Genomic DNA, 20,731 nt, shown 5'->3' on the forward strand with positions numbered 1-20,731 from the left:
CGAACAAACACACTACTGTTCACTGGGAGAGCATTGTTGTTAAGTGTTCAGATGTCACAGGGTCACACATGTGAACACACCTTCCCCTTCATTAATCCCTGTAAGTGCTTAAGCTTCACACAGCTAGTCAGAGTCATGAACACAATGAAGACATGATAGAACTGTATAACATATCTACACTGTGCATGTGTCTGGGGTCTATATATATATATATGTACACATGCCAGTACATAAATCATATAATCATCAGACTCAGGAAAAGATGAGTCTGTGATGTGCATCCTAAAAATGTTGATGAACAATATTTTTTTTCTAATTACACTATCTGGAAATAGATTGCATTCAGTATTTTTAGATTTATTTGACAGTCACTCTAAGCAATGTCTGAGCTTTAGCTAAAAATGCAATTTGCCACGTAATCACTGTAGGATACTGTCTTAACAGGCGGCCCAACTGTATCTATCACTTACAGTAGACAGGAACAATTGTACAAACACGCTCAGTGGCCAAGAGGCTAGAGGATGGACATATGTACTGATGATTGGATATTGTGCTTGAGTCACATTAATACAATGTATACAGAAATGCATCATCTAGCTGATATTAACACACAGATGGCATTGGATACAAAATAGTTATACACTGTCATTGGAAATGAATCCAAGTGGACCCTTCTTGAATATGGTAATGGAGTGGTGTCTCTATTCTCCATATACTGTATTTATGGCAAGTCCACTACTTAAAGCTTGGTGAAATAATATTCAACTGATTATTTTTGAAGTGCTAAAGAAGCAGTTCACGGTTGAGTGTGCGCTGTGACTGCCCTACCAACGAGCCTGGCTCTTTGGTGTTGTGGTCAAGTTGCATGTTTGGTACCCTGTAGACCTGGGTTTGAATCCGGGTGGGGTGACTGGTCTTGCCTTTCCATCACAACGGTTAAAAGTAAAATTGTCCATGTTGGTCTCAACCACCACACAACTGTGAGGAGATGATATGCCCTCCTAATGTCATTCCAGAGTAAAAGAAGGGGTACATGACCCACAGATCTGTATAAAAAGAAATGCACTGTGAAGTTAATCTTTAGTTTATGTGAAACTTTAAAGTAACAGCTAAATCCCTCTTTCTGTTTTCCTACACAGTGGTTCTTCGCTGAGCTGTGGTGAAGGGATAGTAACACATGGTACAAGAGGCTGCTGACTAACTTCTGACAGAGCCATGCACTGGCCAAAGTATCAAAGGTAGTAGATTTCTCAATTACTGCACTTAAGGTAAATTTTGAGGTACTTACTTGAGTGTATCCGTTTTATGTAACTCTATACTTACTAAATGGTACTTTTTACATTTATTTGACAGATATGCTTACTTGTTACTTTGCAGATTAAGATTTTACAGAAAGTATATAATTAGTATATATATTATATACATTATATATATTATATAAGTATATTATAATTATAAAATACAACGGTATTTTATAAGCTTTACAGAAGTGGTTCCCAACCATTTGGCTTGGGGACCTTGCAAAAGACATTGTCTCTTTGGGGCCTTTTGTCATATTTGAGATGTCTATGAGTTGTTAGCAATACCACCAAAAAGACACTTCCTCTCTAAATTTCTAAGGAGCTTTCATTTATACAACTGTTTGAGTCCCATGCGGGTAAAATAAACTAATATTAGATTAAACATACATGTTAACCAATTTGTATCAGAACGTTTCTTCTTTCCTCATAGCATGTCGTGTCAGATTAATCTGGTGACCTCTTGGAGGGGCCCAACCCCTACGTTGGGAACCACTGGACAAACTCTAAAGTAGTTTAAAGAACCCTCAACCCCAACAACGACAGCGGGAAGTGCAGCTTACATTTCGATGCATTAACAATCGAATAATGTCACAATATTATCAGTCACATGGGACATTTTACTGCAGAACCACTACGTTTACTACATTTGTAATTTGCAAGTACATTTGGCTGATAATACTTATGTACTTTTACTTAAGTAGGTATTGTAAAGGTACTTCTGCCACCACTGCAAAGTATTATTTAGATTGTTGCCACCACATTTCACATACAGTGTAGTTAACCATGGCCTATGTGATAGTCTAACACTTAAAATGTACTATTCCCATTCCATTCCATTCCACTCCCCCGCAGAAGTGGTCCCAAAGGTGTCACCAGACCATGTAAGGGATACAGGCTTTTCTATTATTTTTGGCTTTTTGCTTGTGAAATACTGGATACTGAGTCCCTTTTAAAGGCCCAATCTGAGAAGGAAAAAATCAGTCACGGGTCGAACTGCTCATAATGGTTGGCTTTGTCTCATTTTAAGGGGACACTAGCTAATTTGTAGCATGTTTATTACGGTTGCATCCCATTCTTAACTGTCCTTCCCTCATGGCCTCCATGTTTCTTGCTGGAGAGAAGTGGTGGTGTAGCAGGGGAGGAAAAGAGAAGTGCCAATGCTCTGGGATGAATGCGGCATGGAAGGATGATACTGACACTGTCATTTATGCCAACCAGCGACACAACAAACAGCTGGATGATTTCATTTACCTCTTCACACATTTAGCTGAGTAGTACCGTTTACTGATTCACAATCCAGGAAATCTAAGTCACTAGGCTAGGTATGGAATTTTAGAATTACAATTTGGCACCATCCAGTGTTAGTATGATAAAGAGACTTTGGCAGACAGTACTGCCTGACTCGAGACTATGAATGAATGGGCTAGAAGCTTCACATAATGTAGACGCATCCATTTTAAGCAGACAGTGTCATTTCTTTAACAAAAAAACATGCTATCAGACTATGACAGATGCATTCAAATTCTGCACATAGTGGCTTTAAATGTCTGTAAACCTTGAGGTGGGAGAACTAGTACAGACTTAAAAACTCATTTTGAAAAGTTAAGAAAGGAGACAGAATCCAACAGTTGCAGCTCTGTTTTACATGTCATTACAGATAAACCATTGTTTCCTTTTGCATAAACAAGGCATAAAATAACAGTGTTAATAATTAATTACACTTCACTGTGCTCTAATTAACTAAGATTTACTTTTGATAAAATTGATGTCTAATTTCAATATAATGTGAAAAATATATTACTTTACTTACAGCCCCTGATTTATTCCCTACAGAGGGTATGATGATAAAATACAACAGCTGCACAGATGGCCCAATTACTCAAATCAAAACAGTTACTTCACAGAGATCATTAGATCCCTTAGTGCAATTGCAGGCTTTCAATACAAAACCTTCTAATGTATGGCGCTGGCTGTCAGGTTACATGTAGAGCAGAACTATGGGCAGGAGTCATAAAGAAATACAGCAGGATTACATACATCTGGCAACATTTATCCACTTTTGTTACTTGAACTAGTTACCATCACAACTTAAAGCATAAGGGCTACTCTGTGGTACAACAAATTTAACAGCAAATCTGACGTTACAAAAACAAAATCAAAGAGAAGCTGCACACGGATGCTTTTTCACTGGGAGATACAAACAGAAAAAACATTGGTTTTAAAAGAAGTATGCAATGAACCAATTAATGTAGATAAAAATACATATGAACTGTATATAAATAAAGTCGCTTTAAGTCACCTTTTACAAAGGATAGGTCAAACAATGATGATTCTTAATGTTATTGAGTAGTGTAAATGTAACATTTGGATCAAACAGGAACTAAACAGTTAGGCCAGGGGTCTTTGTCCAACAGCTAGTGGAGTAAACATGTAGAGAGCCTTGTTCTGAATACAGGCTGAAAATAAACATGAGTGTGGCAAACGCTCCCACAACCTGAATGTTCACTCAAAATGACACTTTCAAAATAAAAGTCTCAGCTGACCCACTTGAAGTACAGAGAAGTGCAGAAGACTGGGGCATGGTCTTTCTTTTTACATAGTGTGTATCCTTTTGCCATCAAGAAAATTAGTGTGTTGACATCCATGTGATTATGGAGTATATCTGAGTGTATGTGGCAGTAGATTAGAACATTGGTGGGGGACTGGCATGGCTGTTAATTTAGTTGTTAGATGGACTGGTGCCTTAGAGGCAGAGCTCAGAAAAAAAAAAGACAGCATTCTCTAAACACATGTTTTAGTCTGATAACATAACAGGGCTTTGGTATCAGCTGTTGCTTTAACTGGGGGGGAAAAAAGAGCATTCAACATCTTCTGACCTTCAGGCTATGACTCATCTACTGAAACTGAAGTGACTGACATGTTTAGAATTACAATACTTGGAATCGGTGCTGTAGCACGTCCTCTTACAGATTACACCATGGAAGAAGAGCAAACCCTTACTGGACTCCTGCTCAAGAGAGAACCCCAGGTGTGGATTTTCTCCCACCTAAATAGTTTGTTTCTGGGTGTTGTTTCTAATGGCAACTTGTTTTTAATTGAATATGAGGGGGGTTTGATTTCAACTTCTGTTAATTCTTTGCTTTTTCCCTGGCTGAGGACTTGTAGAGATTCTGGGTTTTTACGTCACCATTTCATCACTATGTGGCTCCATGAAGGGCAGAGATCGTGTGCTAATGTGGAAACTAATGCACTGCAGGTCGGCAGTTCTGAAGACCAAACTCAGGCTCCATTCACAGTAGCTTCTATTGTAGTGTAATTAGTGTGTAATTAGTGTTTATATTTGCACTTAGTGTTTTCAAGGCACATAGGAATTGGGATTTAATGATTGAATTTAAAAAAAATAAAGTAAAAACAAAGTACTTTGTGTTGCTCAGTCATTGGGGACTGGGTAAACTTAAAGACCCGTAACTGAAAAACAGTATTAGGAGGTATAGTGGGATTTTTAGGACAATTGCCTTCCTTTTGTCTCCATTTCTGCAGGTGAACATCAAAACCAGTGTTAAGCACATAGCATTTCTGTTGTGGGTACAGGGCCTCAGTGATGTGGCTAGGGCCCAGGGGCCCCTCCTTCCTCCATGGTGGTCGGTTGGTTAGGATCCTTGTGGAAAGGGGTCTCCTTGTAAATGAACCAGACGTTACCTGCCCACAGGATCAAGTTCAGAAAACCAAAAATCTGCAGGAAGACCAGAAAACAGATAAGATGATTAGTGACAACAAATAATGTTTGCTATGTATGTTTGATGCGTATAGTGTTCAGTTTCTGTTGACAACATGTTTAAGTGGTGCAGATTTAACTGGTCATTTGTGAGGTCAGTTTGTTGGGGATTCATACACTGCTCAACACCAACACTCATGGTAAAACTATAAAACACACTATAGTGTTTTCAAGTAAAAAAAATGGAATTTGAATATTGGTGACTGTAAAGTAAGATTTACCTGTACATTAGGGATGGGTATCATTTAAAATTTTAAGATACCAGTACCAAAATCAGTACCCTTAAAGTTATACCGATACCAATAGAGTACTTCATTTGATATCTTTAAAATGCCACCTGTTGAAGCCATAGTAGTTGGTAGCCTATTTTTATTTTTATTGTTGTTATGGACAAGCAAGGTTATCCATTTTATTTTTTCTTGCTTCAAATAACATTTATATAAAAGTATTGCTCTGTGAGTAAAATCAGCTGATCGCTGCTGCGCCACAAAAGCGTTTAATTGCTGTGATGGAACGCAGTGAACGATCAGTGACAAGTGATGTGAACAGCAAATAAAAATGTACAGATAAGTGTTCAATGATACCAGATGATGAAACCAACCAAAGCCAAGCTTGTGGTGATAAACTTGCAACAGCAACGAACATGCCTGAGACCACAGCCGAAGGTGAGCGGCTGTTAAAATCACGCATGGACTCGGCGCGTTATAAAAAAAAGGCGTGCTCTTTTCTTTCTTTTTGTGTGTTGCTTGTGTGTTTGGCTGCAAGCAAAATCATAGTCATTTTTTGCCTCGATCTGGTTACAAAAAGTATCGACTGAAGTACTGGTTTGACTGGTGAAGTTTCGATTCTACTCGATACTGGGCTGTTTTGGTTGATACCATAAAAAGGTATCAAGTAGCGATGCTCATCCTTACAGTACATCAACACTTACACTGATGTCAATAAATGTAGATACAAGGAAATTAAATATAAACAACTGACGCATTTATTTAGACTCAATTTACAAAGTGCATTCAAAATTGTATTACACATAGTTAACTCTACACTGCAGCAGCAAATAGTGAAGCCATCTCAGCAATGGAAGAGAATGTTTTCATTTTGAACACCAGATGGCGCTGGATGTACTGTGCCACTAGTGCTCATTAACAACAATAATACTATGTCATACTGCAGCAGTAAGGGAAAAGTTGGTAGTGATGCTAATCTGTTACAAAATGCTAATTGTAATACATTTACAAGTTAATGAACAGACGGAGTGTATGCTATCTTGGGCATGGGTGAGGCACAGTTATTTATGAAGCATCTAACACACACCATCAGCAACACATTTCTAAGGGAAGTAAATTAAAACTCTGCAGCTGTTTCCTTCAACAGTTTAGTGGATGGAGTGACAATATCTAGGACAAAGTTGGTCCCATGATGTTTGAAACTGATCAGTATATTTGTGAGATCTTCTTATTTACAATCAACAGTTCTACTAGAAAGTGCAAGCACTGGGGTCCTGTTTTTTCCCCACCAGCTTTAAGACATCTCTGCACTCTGCAGCTCTCCTAAATCCTGGAGCAGATAGGATCAGCTGTTCTAAGACAATAAAAGTAAATTACTTTATAGGACCAATATGGCCAGTCCGAGAATGTTGGGTCTCTTATTAGGGAGTTAAAAAGCAGCAGCAGCACTACTTCACCATGACTTACTACAGAGGCATTGAGGCGGCCCATGGAAGGAAACTCTCCTGGTGCACAGATGTCCTTGCATTGGTCCACTAGGTGTTCGGGGTTAGTGGCCCATTTGACATCAGTCAGGCCTTTGCCCCAGGCTGAGGAGGACACAAGCCACAGGAAGGCAAAGGCAGCAGTCACCACCAGGTCCTGGCAAGGAGTACACAGTAAATACGGAGCATGTTTACATGATTGCATACACATTATCATATTACACATGAGTATTTTATCACATGAGTATTCAGAAGGCTCTTAGTCGCTGTTGCATAAAATCCTTATCTACTACATAAAGATGAGTATACAAGAACAAAAATCCAGAATCCATTTCAAACATGCACGGATTGTGATTTGGCTACAGCCTTCATCACATGTGAAGGCTCCAATAATAATTCATAATGAATATATTTTAATCATTTCACAATCAAACTGTATTGGCTTATGTTTATGTGGTGTGCTGTTTTTGGCTATTTTACCATAGAAAGGAGACATTAACTGATCTCAATTCCCAGGTGGTTAGCCTTGATATTGCGCTTTCAGTTCGTAGTGTTTTTTCCAAAAATATTATAACCACATCAGTGTGTGAACTATACATAGCTTTCGACTGTGATTCTTACTGCTGAATCATTAATAGCTGCAAGCATGTAAGCCTGGGGCTGTGAAAGTATCAGGCATGTTTGTCTTATTAATACTAATAATTTTTATTATCATATGTAGCCATTTTTACTACAATTACGCTTCACACAACAGTTGCGGCTATGTTTGAGACCTGGCCTTTCTTTTCTCCATGAGAGGGAAGAATTTAGAAAGTTGTGTGGCGCTGGGGGAGCCCCCAGCTGCAGTAGTAGGCCTACATACGATCCGTTCACAGCGTATCGGTCGTACTAGCGACACAACCCGTTACCGGAGTGGGGCGGACCACGGACAGGACCGCTGCGTACGGTCAGGTGATTGTTCCCTCTGGCTGAATGAAGTCGGACGCTGCGCATGATCCATAGAGATTGATGGCAATAAAGCACGCTGTCAATATTTTTGAGACCCCAGAAATATCACAAACCATGCTTTTACACCTCTTTCTCCTTAGCATGTTGTGTTCGTCACCAGAGTTCACATCCTCCACAGTAACATTTTCCTCGCGCACCTGGTGTCGCTCCGATCGGCCAGCATTCAAAGCACAGGAAGAAAAAAAATTCTGCTGAATGAACACACACGTTTCAAGTGAAAATATGGCCTGTAATATTTTGTCTCCTCATTATACTGACAAAAAGAAAGAGATTTTATTAACGTTTATTTTATGAATTACATTTTAGTCTCGTCATTTTTAGTCAACAGTTAATATCGCCACAGATAGCATCTAAGGACATTATCGCCGTCTCGTCTTTTTCGTCAGGGAAAACGGTCTTTGATGAATATATTTCGTTTTGATTGGTTGTCTACAGGTTGTAAAGTAAAATTAAATCTCATCTTCTCCACATCACGATGCCGGGAGATACTTGGATCAAGCGCCAGACTGCTATTTGGAATTTCCATTCACAATAAAGGGAGGGGAAATTTGGCCCTTTTCTGTAGTTTTCACATGAAAATAGTGTTTTAACATTTAGATATCTTAATGTAAACATTATCTTAGTGTGGAAGTATTCTCGGTCTTCTCCTAGAGAACTGTGATGTAGTTAGGCTGCATTCGAACAGACTTTAGCTCCGCATCAAAAAACACAGTACAGTAGGGTTGCCAATGCAGGGGGCCAAAAAACGCAGTATTTTCCAGCAAAAAAGTTGAACAAGGGGGTTAGTAAGTCTGAAGAATCTCTGAGCAGAGGATGTGTACTCACTATGATGGGACCCCGGGTGGTCTGGCGGTAGACATTCTGGTAGCCCAGATAGAGGATCAGTGTGGCGGTGCAATAAAGGAACCCAAACACACCAACAGACACAAAAAACTCTGCCGAGGAGGAGAAGTCGCCCTGCAGGTAGGTCACATTGAATTGAGTCCCGTTACATATCGGGAGCTCATATGGTTTCGCTGGCAACCTGATGGAAGGTGGAGAGACAGAGAAGGCACTTTCAACAGTCGCTCTTTTGATGACTTTTACTCTCTTGTGTGATTTCAAAAGAAAACAAGTCCTCACCTGGGTCATGCTTCTATCCAAGGAACGCAAGAAGAGAATATATGTAAGGATTAAGCCAGACTTTAGATTTTATAAAGACTGTGTGCACAAATTAAACGGAACCTTCTACTCATCTGCAAGGTCGCAGATTAGCTCCATGGTAATGAAATTTTACAGGGGTTGGGATTTTACATTTTCTTTTAAGAAAACAATCTGAAAAAAAAAGGCCATTATGACCTAAGTACCTGAATGGGTAGAAAAACTCAGTCTTCACATTGTGCGTGTCCTGGGATCCTGGGCATTTGACTGTGAAGTGGGATGTCCCAGAGTAACCTCCAGTGGTGGCGAAGGCAAAAATGGTGAAGACCTGCAAAGGCAGAGAAAGGGTTAGCGGTTTTAAAACAGAGGCAAGTTTGTTTGACTGACCAGGTGTCTCATGCAATCACGCTTTTGGTTTTAAAGGAATTCCAACCCGATTCTGCTGCTGTAATTCTGAATGAATCAATAAATCAAATAAAATATGAATTGTCCTTTTATAAAAATTTAATTAAGACAAATTCAAAGTCTACTGCCTTATAAGATCGGTGGTAAGCTTCCACATTTCAGGTAGTCAATATAAAATACATTCCATGAGGCCTTTTATGTTCTAGTAAGAAACAGATGTGACGTTTTTCACCTCTGAACTAACTTCACTATCACTATTCTCTCTACAGTTGTTACATCCTTTTCCACACAGGAAACTTTATTTGCCATTTTGTGTGCTTCTACAACTGATCACAACGCTCTGTGAACCCCCCCCCCCCCCAGTTCCCTGCAGGGCCGAAATTCCCACATGGAGCATTTCAGAAAAAAACCATTTTGCCAGCCTGATTTTGCTGAATTGTTTAGATTTAGTAGATTTGGTAAGTTGTCCTTGAGTTTTGTGCTTCCACCGTGGTTAAGAAGGCGACATAGTTAAATTGTTGATCTGTTTTAACGGTGTTTATTGTTGATAAACGATCGGGGTTCCAAGGTATTTTATTTTTGAAAATCGACCGGATTCTCTTTGCTCTTTCTGTGTCTGACTTCCTGCCCGGCTCATCTGCTCGGTGCTGCTTGACGCTTCTTCCATCCAAAATAGACCGGCTGACTATTCTTCGCAGAGCAGAGAGACGTTTCTGGGACGCGCTGTGACGCTTCAGGTGTGATCACAAGCATTGACTACAATGGCAGCGATTTGCTCTGGCAGCCGCGGCACACGCAGCCTGTGTGAGTCCAGGGGGGTCAGGCTTTCTCAACTGTCTGTAACTCCCCCTCTATGCTGCTTCTTATATGAAGAAATCGGGTCAGATATTCCAATAAATACACTATATTACCAAAGGTATTGGGACACCCCTCCGAATCATTGAGTTCAGGTGTATAAAATCAAGCACCTAGGCATGCAGACTGCTTCTACAAACATTTGTGAAAGAATGGGTCTCAGGAGCTCAGTGAATTCAAGCGTGGCACTGTAAAGGGTTGCGACCTTGTGTAATAAGTCCATTCATGGGTTTCCATGCCCAAGCAGCTGCTTCCAAGCCTTACATAACCAAGTGCAATGCAAAGCGTCTGATGCAGTAGTGTAAAGCACGCCGCCACTGGACACTAGAGCAGTGGAGACGTGTTCTCTGGAGTGACCAATCACGCCTCTCTGTCTCGCAATCCGACGGACAAGTCCGGGTTTGGCAGTTGCCCGGAGGGCGGTACTTGCCTGACTGCACTGTGCCAAGTGTAAAGTTTGGTGGAGGGGGGGTATGGTGTGGGGTTGTTTTTCAGAGGTTGGGCTTGGCCCCTTAGTTCCAGTGAAAGAAACTGTTAATGTTTCAGCACACCAAGACATTTTGGACAATTTCATGCTCCCAACCTTTGGTGGAAACAGTTTGGGGATGGCCCCTCCCTCTTCCAACATGACTGCGCACCAGTGCACAAAGCAAGGTCCATGGATATGAATGAGCAAGTTTGGTGAAAACTTGACTGTCCTGACCCCCAACCCGATGAACACCTTGGGGATGAATTAAAGCGGAGACTGTGAGCCAGGCCTTCTCGTCCAACATCTGTGCCTGACCTCACAAATGCGCTTCTAGAAGAAGGGTCAAAAATTCCCATGAACACACTCCTAAACCTTGTGGACAGCCTTCCCAGAAGAGTTGAAGCTGTTATAGCTGCAAAGGGTGGGGCAACTCCATATTAAACCCTACAGATTAGGAATGGGATGTCATTAACCTTCATGTGTATGTAAAGGCAGGCCACCCAAAACCTTTGGCAATATAACATTTATGCATACACATACATTTCTATTAACTCAGTTTTTCCATGTTATTCTAAAGCATTCCTTTGCCTTATGTATAGTACTTGGAATTGCCACAAGGAGCAATACAAATAAACTTGCCTATAAAAAGGAACTTAAAAGTTGGAAAAAAACAAAAAACCAACACACTCCAAAAAGCAGGAACTTTCCTTTGTCCTGTATGTCTGGAATGACAAGTTAACTGCGACTACAATGAATGAATATTTTCCTCTGCCAAAGTAGTTTTTTAGATTTCATAAGAATGAATGTCAGCAAAAAGTTGAAGGGAAAAAAACAAGCTGATATCTTCTTCTATGCTGACAGCAGGAGGAATGGAAAGCAGAGGCTAACCCAGACCATTTCCTCTAACCTTTAATATGAACTGACAGAAAAACTGCAAATACACCACGGGGTCGCCACAGGGTCAATTACGCTGCAGCAGCCTACTATATTATTATTTTTTATACCTAATTGCTTATTTATTTTTAAGTTATTTAATGTGACAGGAATGCAAAACAGACATACATTTAATGTAGGCTTATATCTTTATTTACAATTAACCATAAATTAATAGCCCAGGCTTTTATTTGCTTCCATCAATTAACTCAACTTGCCTATATTTGGGACACAATTTCACACAAAACTGATGGGAAATACTGTATGAAGAAGAGAAAGCCAATATTGACTATGAGCTAGCCTCGAAAATCCAGGTGTTTTCTAACATTAACTTAGCACTCCTTATTAGCTAGGCTCCTTACATGCTTGCTAATACCTTTTTTTTAAGCTGGGTCTCCGACATTGACAGCGTTCATGAGGGACAGAGAGAGAGAGGGGACGAGCGAGAAGATGTGCTGTGCGAATGTGCTACAGCGCACTGCAATCAAATACGATTTTAAATAAGCCTAGATAAAAATATCAAAAATCAATATGTGGCTGTCAGCATTGATATTGTGGCGGGCCGCCACAAATAAATCAACGTATGGGAAACAGTGGTACTCCTCAAAAATATTCTTGCTGTGTGCCTTTGGGGCCTTTTTGTATGGTTATTTTAAACCATTTCTTTATTTAATTTACAGAACATTACAGTATCGTGATTCTGTTACCATGATATAAAACGACATAGAAGATTTTGACCAACTCTAGGGGTGCTGCAGTAACTGTTTGTATGTATAACCACTTCGGCACAGGCCTGGCACGTCGCACATATTTGTTGTTGATTGTTGATGTATATTTTTATGTTGTCAGTTTATATATTTATATGTACAAAATATTCTCTTCCGTTGCGTTACTTCTGCACGGCACAGACCCAGAATAATGCACATGTATATATCTGCAACGTTGTTCTTCTATTCCATATTTATATATTTCTACATTTATTTATGTTGACTGTATGTTTGTCTACGTGTAGCACCTTATCACCACAGCAAATTCCTCGTATGTGTAAAACACTCCTTGGCATTAAAGCTCCTTCTGATTCTTCTAGTACCTAGAAACACCCGCCTCCAAACACTTTCCGCCTCTCAGGACATCCTTCCACCAATAAAAAGCTTCTGATTAGGGCATGTGATTCTTACTTCCGTGCATTTTCCTCAAGAATAATGTCCTTTGTTCACTTACAATCACGTCTAATAAAGCACATTCCCAAATCATCAGGGTACTTTTCAGCTACATAACAGTTGTACGTATGGGCTAAAGCACAGGGCCAAGCACTGAGGTCAACAGCCTGCAGGGTGCAATAGTGTAAAGACAGCTTAGATAAACAACAGAGACACACACAGAGAAATGCAGCGCAGTATTTAGCAAGCTTCAGCCCGACCGAGGATTTTCAGGAATGGGTTTCATCTTTCAGGTGTCAACATTTCTCAGCTTTCATCTCAGCCCTGTTTGACCCACCCAGGCCAATCTGACAGCACCCCAAATAAACCCTCCAGACAGGGCGGGGTTCCCTATCCAGAGTCCAGTGTCCGGCCCTGCCTCCCACAGACTAACTGAAGCATTCCTCACTCCCTCTCCTGATCAGGGAGCGGCAGGATAGATAAGACACAATAGCAACCAGTCACAAGGTTCTGCCGATAGCAATTTAGCATTAGCAAAAACCTTTATTTGTGTATAGCATAATCATGTGGACATAAGGCAAAAGTAAACCAAAAACAGTCCCAGCAGGTCATGATTACAAAAATAACCAGATCACTGCCTCCCTAAGCAACGACCATCCCAGGGTCGGGACTTGATACTGTGAGAAACTGCCGTTACCGGTTAATGTCGATACTGTTTACAGACTGGGCATAAAGACCATTTTTACATTCAGTAATATCAATTATAAACATCTTCAAAGCACATTACAGTAGAGGAGGGAGGAAAACAGTTTCTCCCAGCACTAGAAAACTAAGAATGTTAATTAGATTCACTCAGTCAGTACATTAACCTACTCCAGTGATAATATCCGTGACTTGATTGCGCTGGATGGATTTTTCTGCCCTGATTGACTTGTGATCTTGTCACATCCGTTGCTCAGAATTCAGTTTTTTAAGCTAGTGTTTCCCACAAAATTATTTAATCAGTTAATAATGCTTGCCACATATTGATATTCTATTTTCTTTTTTACTAAAATGGGTAAAATCTTATTTCATGTAGAGCAGCGCAGCTCATTGGCTCGCTCAGTGATAGGTATGATGAGCAGGAGGACAGCAGCCAACAAGCTGCAGTGAGAGAGCCACCTAAGGCAGAAGCAACAGGTGAGATTGACAGCAGGTAGGTGTAAAAGCAGGGTAGTCAGAAAAGCAGATTTCACAGGAAAAGGGGCCTCATTTCTAGACGTTGTCATTTGTTTGAACAATATATACAACTCCATTGCTTCACATTGTCAGGTTTTTTTATTTGTCACAAAGTACTTTTTTAAAATTCAAATATTTGCAGTGGAACACCTTCTGTGCACTTAAACAGCCCCTGCTTGCTTGCTCTGCTTCTGCTCAAACTGTACGCCTGCACTCAGATATATTGTTGCTGCACAGATTTCCTGCGCTCCAGCCCTTCTCCTTGCACGCTCTCACTTCCGCTTCCGCCCCATGGAACCTTATTTCAGAAAAAAATATGTATGGAAGTCAATGGTGAGAGAAAACCAATATTTTGATCTCGTTTCAATTGTGCCCTGAATTACACATATGAAGTTTGTCAATTTAAAAATATAATAAATAATTTTGTATTTCAAGAACGCCGCAGTTTATCATAAAATATTGTGAAAACTGTTTAATGAACTACATCTCTCTTCTTGCACAATATACACCACCAACATGTTATCTCTGTAAGGCTAGCTAATGTTGGTTGGTTGGTTGCTACTGGCTAGGTAACTTAGCAATGTTTCATGTACAAATGTATCTCACCTGATGTGTTTAATAAAACAACTCCTGGTCCTTTCATCAAATCATCTAGTTTTTGATGTTAGCTTTAGAAAAAGTGATGTCACATACGCACCTTTGGGGTTTGTGGTCTTTGTAATTATGTATTTTCATACGTACAGTATTCCTTCACTTCCACAGTTTTACGACTTTACTTCTAATAGGTCCCTATTCCCTACTCTTTAACCGGATTCATCCACTTCTACCCTCCATGGTTTTATTGTATACTTCCCTTGCTTTATTTCCAACTTTTGGAATAAAAGCACGGTATTAAACAAACCAGTGTGCCCATACTTTTTACTGTAATAGCTACATACTGTATAATAGTAGCCGTATAGCACCATGAGGGTGCAGGGCGCCAACATCAAGGACCTCAAGTAAGTTTTTTATTTTAATAATGCCATTACTTCCCTTATATTGATAAGTCATATTTCCATCAGTAGAACACATCTATAATAATCAAAAACAAACTACCACATATTGAAATTACTTTCGTTTTGCCTGTGGCTTCTTCGGGATAATACAGTGAAATTGCAAAAAAAAACACTCACAGGTGTGCTAAATAGGCACTGTGTAGGTCACATGACCAGGAATCTCATCTCCATTTTTTCTATTAGTATTTTTTCCTTTTTATAAAAACCAACATGTTACACAAAATGCGACTAGAACTATTTTAAACTACTGTTTAAAAGTTTACGATCGCAGTAGACCTACCAAAAACAGTAGTTTAAGCCATAGTAGTTGATTGGTATTATTTTTATTGTTGTTTTGGTCAAGGTGATCTATTTACTTGTATATAAAATTGGAAACAGTGTCAGATTGTTCCTCATCCTAATCAGGTCATCCTCTGGGTATCATTAGAGGAAGGACAACAGCTTGGGAGGTTTTTTTCCGTTGTATTTGCATAAGAGAGGAGGAGTGAAATAGCATAGTCACCACTGTGAGTTGTGGAAAACGAATTTAAGTAAAATTTTTGATAAGTCTGTTGAAAGTGAACAGCGTAGAATTATTTTGTTAACTTTTGATCAATAAATCTTGAAGAACTGAAAGATATCCGGAAGTGCTTTTTCCTTTAGTGGTGAGTCGCAAACCTCCAAAAGAAAAACGACAGTAAGAAATAGAAAACGAGCAAAGCCCTGGATATACTTGCTTTTTAACAATGTGTAGGCGTAGACTGGCATCGGCAACGCAAATGGTTTTTTTTCCACATACTTGCCTGCGTACCTGGAGGATTAAACCTGAATCCACTAGCGTTCCGACCAGGACCGGATCATCCCTAACCGACACCAGATTATCTTCCTTGACAACCTCCGAATTCGCACATTTTAAACAAACCAAACATAGCGACACTCGAGCAGGTTGTGATTTTAATGACATAACGATCTTGGTAACTGCGGACTAGCTCCAGGAGTTTTCTTGTACACATCCCGCCATGAATCTCCTTTTTTAAAGTCTGCTGCTGACCCCCTCTTCTTGTTTAATGGCAGTTGTAAAAAATCAACTGCGAAAACTGTGAAAAACACCTCAGATAAAGCTGTCTAATCATCATCCTGTGTTTCATTAATTCCATGAGACTCAATCATGTTCAATTCACAAATCCAAAAAGCTTTGCTTCTTAAAAGTTTGTTAATCAGGTCACCCCCTCTATAGCCCCTTTTCCACTGCATGGTACCAGCTCGACTCGCCTCTACTCATCTTTTTTTGGTTTTCCATTGTGGAAAAGTTGTACCTGTACCTGCTTCCAGGTGCTTTTTTTCGTATCACCTCCGTCGAGGTTCCAAGCGAGCTGAGGCAACACCAAAATGTGACTTGAAAACACGACAGACTGCTGACTGCTCAGAGAGAATCGTCACTATTCACTGCATCATCATTGCGTGTGCCAGACAGAGGCCAGCAACAGAAAGTTTTATATTTTACAATTTTCATGCCTTATTTCATCCCTAAATCTACTTCGGAGAAGTTTTGAGGTGAGAAATCAGCTGTGTAGATTTCGAATATTAACAGTTTTACGAGAAGTGATGGTGGAACAAAAATGTGCTTGAAAGTTGTTGGAGTTGAGGAGCTCCGCAAGTGGCGGCGGGGGAAACCTGCAGCAACCCGCGGGTAGAGCTTGCGAGGCCGGCAAGCCGCCCACTCACAGAGCCCTCTGCTCCCACCGTCACACACACCGCTGCAGCAACAACAGCAGAGAAAAACACAGCTCAATACTAATACATTTAAGAGAAGTAGCTGACCCATGGTTTTCCTCTTTATAATGTCGAGCAATGGCGTAATCCATGTTCCCATTTCTAACGGCAGCCGTATGCTCAGCCACTCTCAATTTGATATTCAGTTTAGTTTGATCCACATACGCCACATGGACATAACATAGAAGACATGGGTAGACAGAAAATGAATGAATTCTTTTATATTTCTTTCCTGAATGCGGATGATTAAATGTTTTTGTGTCAAATGTGTTTGAACAATGTGCACATTTGCCACATCTGTAGTTCCCATAAAGCTGTAGCAAAAGCCAGTTAGTTTGTGTGGGAACATTCCTAATAATATTGGCTTTCACGCTAGAACGTGTTTTATGTTATAGGAACACCGTTACTAGGCAACTAACAACAAAATGGACACCACCGTGTTTATTTTTTTCATATTTTTTTTGTGTTTGGGAATGGGGAAAGTACCAACAGCAAAAATAACCAGCTAACACATTAAGACAGTAGAAAACAAAAGTAAATTAAATTAGCTACTGCATTTTTAAAACATCTTCATACTGTATATGCATTCTTCATCTCGTTACCCGTTAATACAATTGTTTTTACCGGTATTTTGGGAATTGTTGCCACCGGAGCACCGGGAGAAATGCCGGTGTTCCGGTGCCGGTGTTCCGGTTGCTCTGTGACAGACACAGAGAGACGTAGTCGACAGCTGAAGCGGTAAGACAGAAGAAAACAGGGAGAAGATAAAGAAGGTTTGGGTTTAGCGAACTAGATATTTAACGTTAGCTGTAGCTGTCGTTCAACATGTTCAACTTTTCATAAAGCCGATGTGCAGTCAGTCACTTCTCGTCAACCAATCATAGCTTGGATGGGGTGGGACATTAAACAATATAGTTACTGACAAGTTTGTGGGTAGTATTATTAACAATTTTGAGACCAATGTTGAGCCTCTCTTTTAAATTAATTAATTAATTAATTAATTAACGATTAAATAAATAAAAACAATCCACAGAAATAAAACAGCTGTAACTGGATTTAAGATTCAACTAGTGGTAAAATAGTATACTACATTAAACTAACAGTATACTATAAACAGAACATTATACTCTTTATTTAATGTTATAATAATACACTCATGTATACTAGTTCCTCCTCCAGACACAAACACTGCCTACTGTAGCGGGTAGGGGTGGGGAAGAAAAATCGATACAGCATAGTATCGTGATATTTGCCATGGCAATACTGTATCGATACATGGACGCCAAGTATCAATATTTTATTATTTAAATTGCAGATGGGAGATTTAACTTTTTGGTACTAGAATAACAAAATCTATTGCTTTTTTAGTCCACTAGAAAACTTGACAGGACCATATAGAGGACTGAAAAAGTGATATGAACAAACAGAGAAATGTATCTTTTTAGATAAACAGATGTTGACAAAGTTTGACTTTAGGGACCTAACTGGAAGTTGGAAAAAGGTAATAAATTGCAATATATCTCAATATATTTAAAATCGCAATAAAATCGAATCGCAACATTAATATCATGATAATATCGTATCGTGGGGCCTCTAATGATTCCCAACCCTAGTCGCGGGGCAGTTAGATAGTGTCTCTTTAGTTAACAGATGTAGATTGAGCCAGAGCCAGGATGCTGGTGTGCCAATAATTGCTCCTTCTAACAGCCTCCTACGTAGACCAACACACTCCCCTTGTTGTTTTACATCTGTTTTACTAGTTGTTGTTATAAATATTGTTTAACTTTGTTCAAGTTGAGACATACAAATTTCAAAATGTTAGTTTTTGTGCATGTACCTTGATAATCAAGCAAGTAGACTCATTGCACCATTTGTTCCATTATATGTGAATCGCAATATGACTTTTTTGTCGTCGTGCAGCCCTAACATACAGCCTCAAGGGAAAAAGTGTGGTGCTACAGAAAACCTGGGCTTTTTGTCTTTCATGGAGTGAAGCTCAACAGTAGGGTAGCAGAGAATACTTCCTGTGTGTATATGTTAATTATCAACAGGACATGGCTCCTCCACCAGCCCACACCTTAAAGACACAAAGCACTTTCTGCTGGAGCGGAGCAGTTAGCACAGTAGTCTGCATCAACCACTAGCATTAGCAGTCACATATGAGGGGGCATTCCTGAACTGTTTTCTTTTTTAAGTATACAGTCCATTTAGATTACTCATGATGAAGTCCTTGACACACAGTGCAGTCATATTTAGAGCATGTTCCACTGAGCCCCAGCACCTATGTAAACTATGTAATTCTCAACAGCTGGCCTTCCTTACAACAGCCATGATCTGATCAGGAGCACCAACTCATAGCTCTGCTTTCAATTTTGCCAACCTTACATAATCATCTGCCTTACTTTGAATGGATAACACCACATGACAACAACACTGCTGTTCTGTGTAGCAATGTTTAAGTGCCTGAGAACGCAACAGCCATTATCTTAGCTAGACCATTTCAAACTGGAGTCACAACATCTGGGAATTTTGTGGTAATTGTTTCAGCTTCCAGTGTGGTCCACTGCTATACATAATCAAGTTTAATATGGAAAGAGCAAGGGTTGACGTCCCCATTTAGGTTAATATTTCACTAGGGAAATCAGTAGCTAAATGCATTGTAAATCCACAAGCTATGGCTCCAAGGTTATAGGACTGTGCAACAGTTTTTTAAAGTGTTTTCAGCCTTTACACTTAAGTCTGTGTACTAAAATATCTTGCAAACAAACTGCAGACTCTTGCACGGTGCCTGGTAACTTGCATGGAATCAGTGGAATGGACTACTATAACATCACGAGGATCAAATGAGAGTAATATTGAGTAACGTAACGCTATATATGGTGGCTGAAAACAAATAACGATGACTTGTAAACTTGTAACGTAAAGTGGTTTAGTATCTCATTTAGAGACAGTTTAAGTACTTTTGACTTTACTTACCCATTCCAGGACTCGAATAAATCCAAGAGGTTCTTTCAGTGGTCCCAGGTCCAGAGAAAATCCGGACACTAATTTCTGGAGATAAAGGTGTGTAAAATGACGAACACGGGTACACAAACATGTAGTTAACCAGGTGTAAACGAATAAACCTAAACACTAGCACCCACACAACCTATTAGTCACTCTACGGCTACTGGCCCTGCCCTTGTTAGCCAACCCCTGCTAACGACATGCTAATGCTAACCCATGTCAACCTGATGTCAACCTGGGTAACTTAACGACAACGTTATTCAGCTTATTCACCTAACTTACCTGAACAGTGTCCATGGAGGCGTGCAACAACTACAAAGCAGCTTGTTTTTCACTACTAAAGATGTCGGGTTAGGTGTAAGTTAAAGCTAACTTAAAGTTAGTCCGTATGAGTTCGGTTCAAACGGTGGCGATACAACCGCTACTAACTGTCAGCAGGCGGCGGAGTAGCAGCCAGTAAAGCAACTGATAAGCCTGCTGTCCTGTGATTACAAACCCTTTGTCAATCTGACCAAAATAAAATATACACCACTTCCGGTTGTTACTTAAATAATAAACACGAGGCGAACATTCATTTCATCACACTATAAGTATTATTCAACTACATACACATAAATTACAAATTACAAAATACATTTATTTTCGGGGAATTGTGATTTATAAAATGTTGGAAGCACTGCCTTTGTAATATTCGGATTTTTTACGGTGAAATCTGTTTATGGCAACCAGAAAGATAATTTGACCTAATATCCACTATTCCACACTACTTCTTATTTATATTCAAATATTTAAACATTTTCGCATCCTATTTTTCAGTGGACAACAAATTGGCCCAACCAAACTTGACTCCATCATTTTTTATTTTAAATTTTACAATTATTTTCTAGACATCAACAAGGCTTCTACATACAAGTAAACTACAACATGGGCCATGATAATCTTC

The 20,731-nt window shown here is 39.7% G+C and overlaps 1 protein-coding gene across 1 annotated transcript; it reads right to left on the bottom strand.

Moving 5' to 3' along the window:
- Positions 1-2,813: 2,813 nt before the first annotated feature.
- On the bottom strand, positions 2,814-20,255 carry sypl2a (synaptophysin-like 2a). Its single transcript, XM_038696456.1, has 6 exons — positions 20,071-20,255; positions 19,759-19,833; positions 9,142-9,263; positions 8,621-8,819; positions 6,771-6,944; positions 2,814-5,034 (listed from the first exon to the last, which is right to left on the bottom strand). The coding sequence occupies exons 1-6, from the start codon at positions 20,083-20,085 to the stop codon at positions 4,909-4,911; spliced, it is 711 nt and encodes a 236-aa protein (XP_038552384.1). The 5' UTR covers positions 20,086-20,255; the 3' UTR covers positions 2,814-4,908.
- Between the last annotated feature and the right edge of the window lie 476 nt (positions 20,256-20,731).

The sequence above is a fragment of the Micropterus salmoides genome, unplaced genomic scaffold, assembly GCF_014851395.1.
Source record: "Micropterus salmoides isolate LMB-PRFRI ecotype aquatic unplaced genomic scaffold, ASM1485139v1 Ms_hic_scaffold_4, whole genome shotgun sequence".
Taxonomy (NCBI): Eukaryota; Metazoa; Chordata; class Actinopteri; order Centrarchiformes; family Centrarchidae; genus Micropterus; species Micropterus salmoides.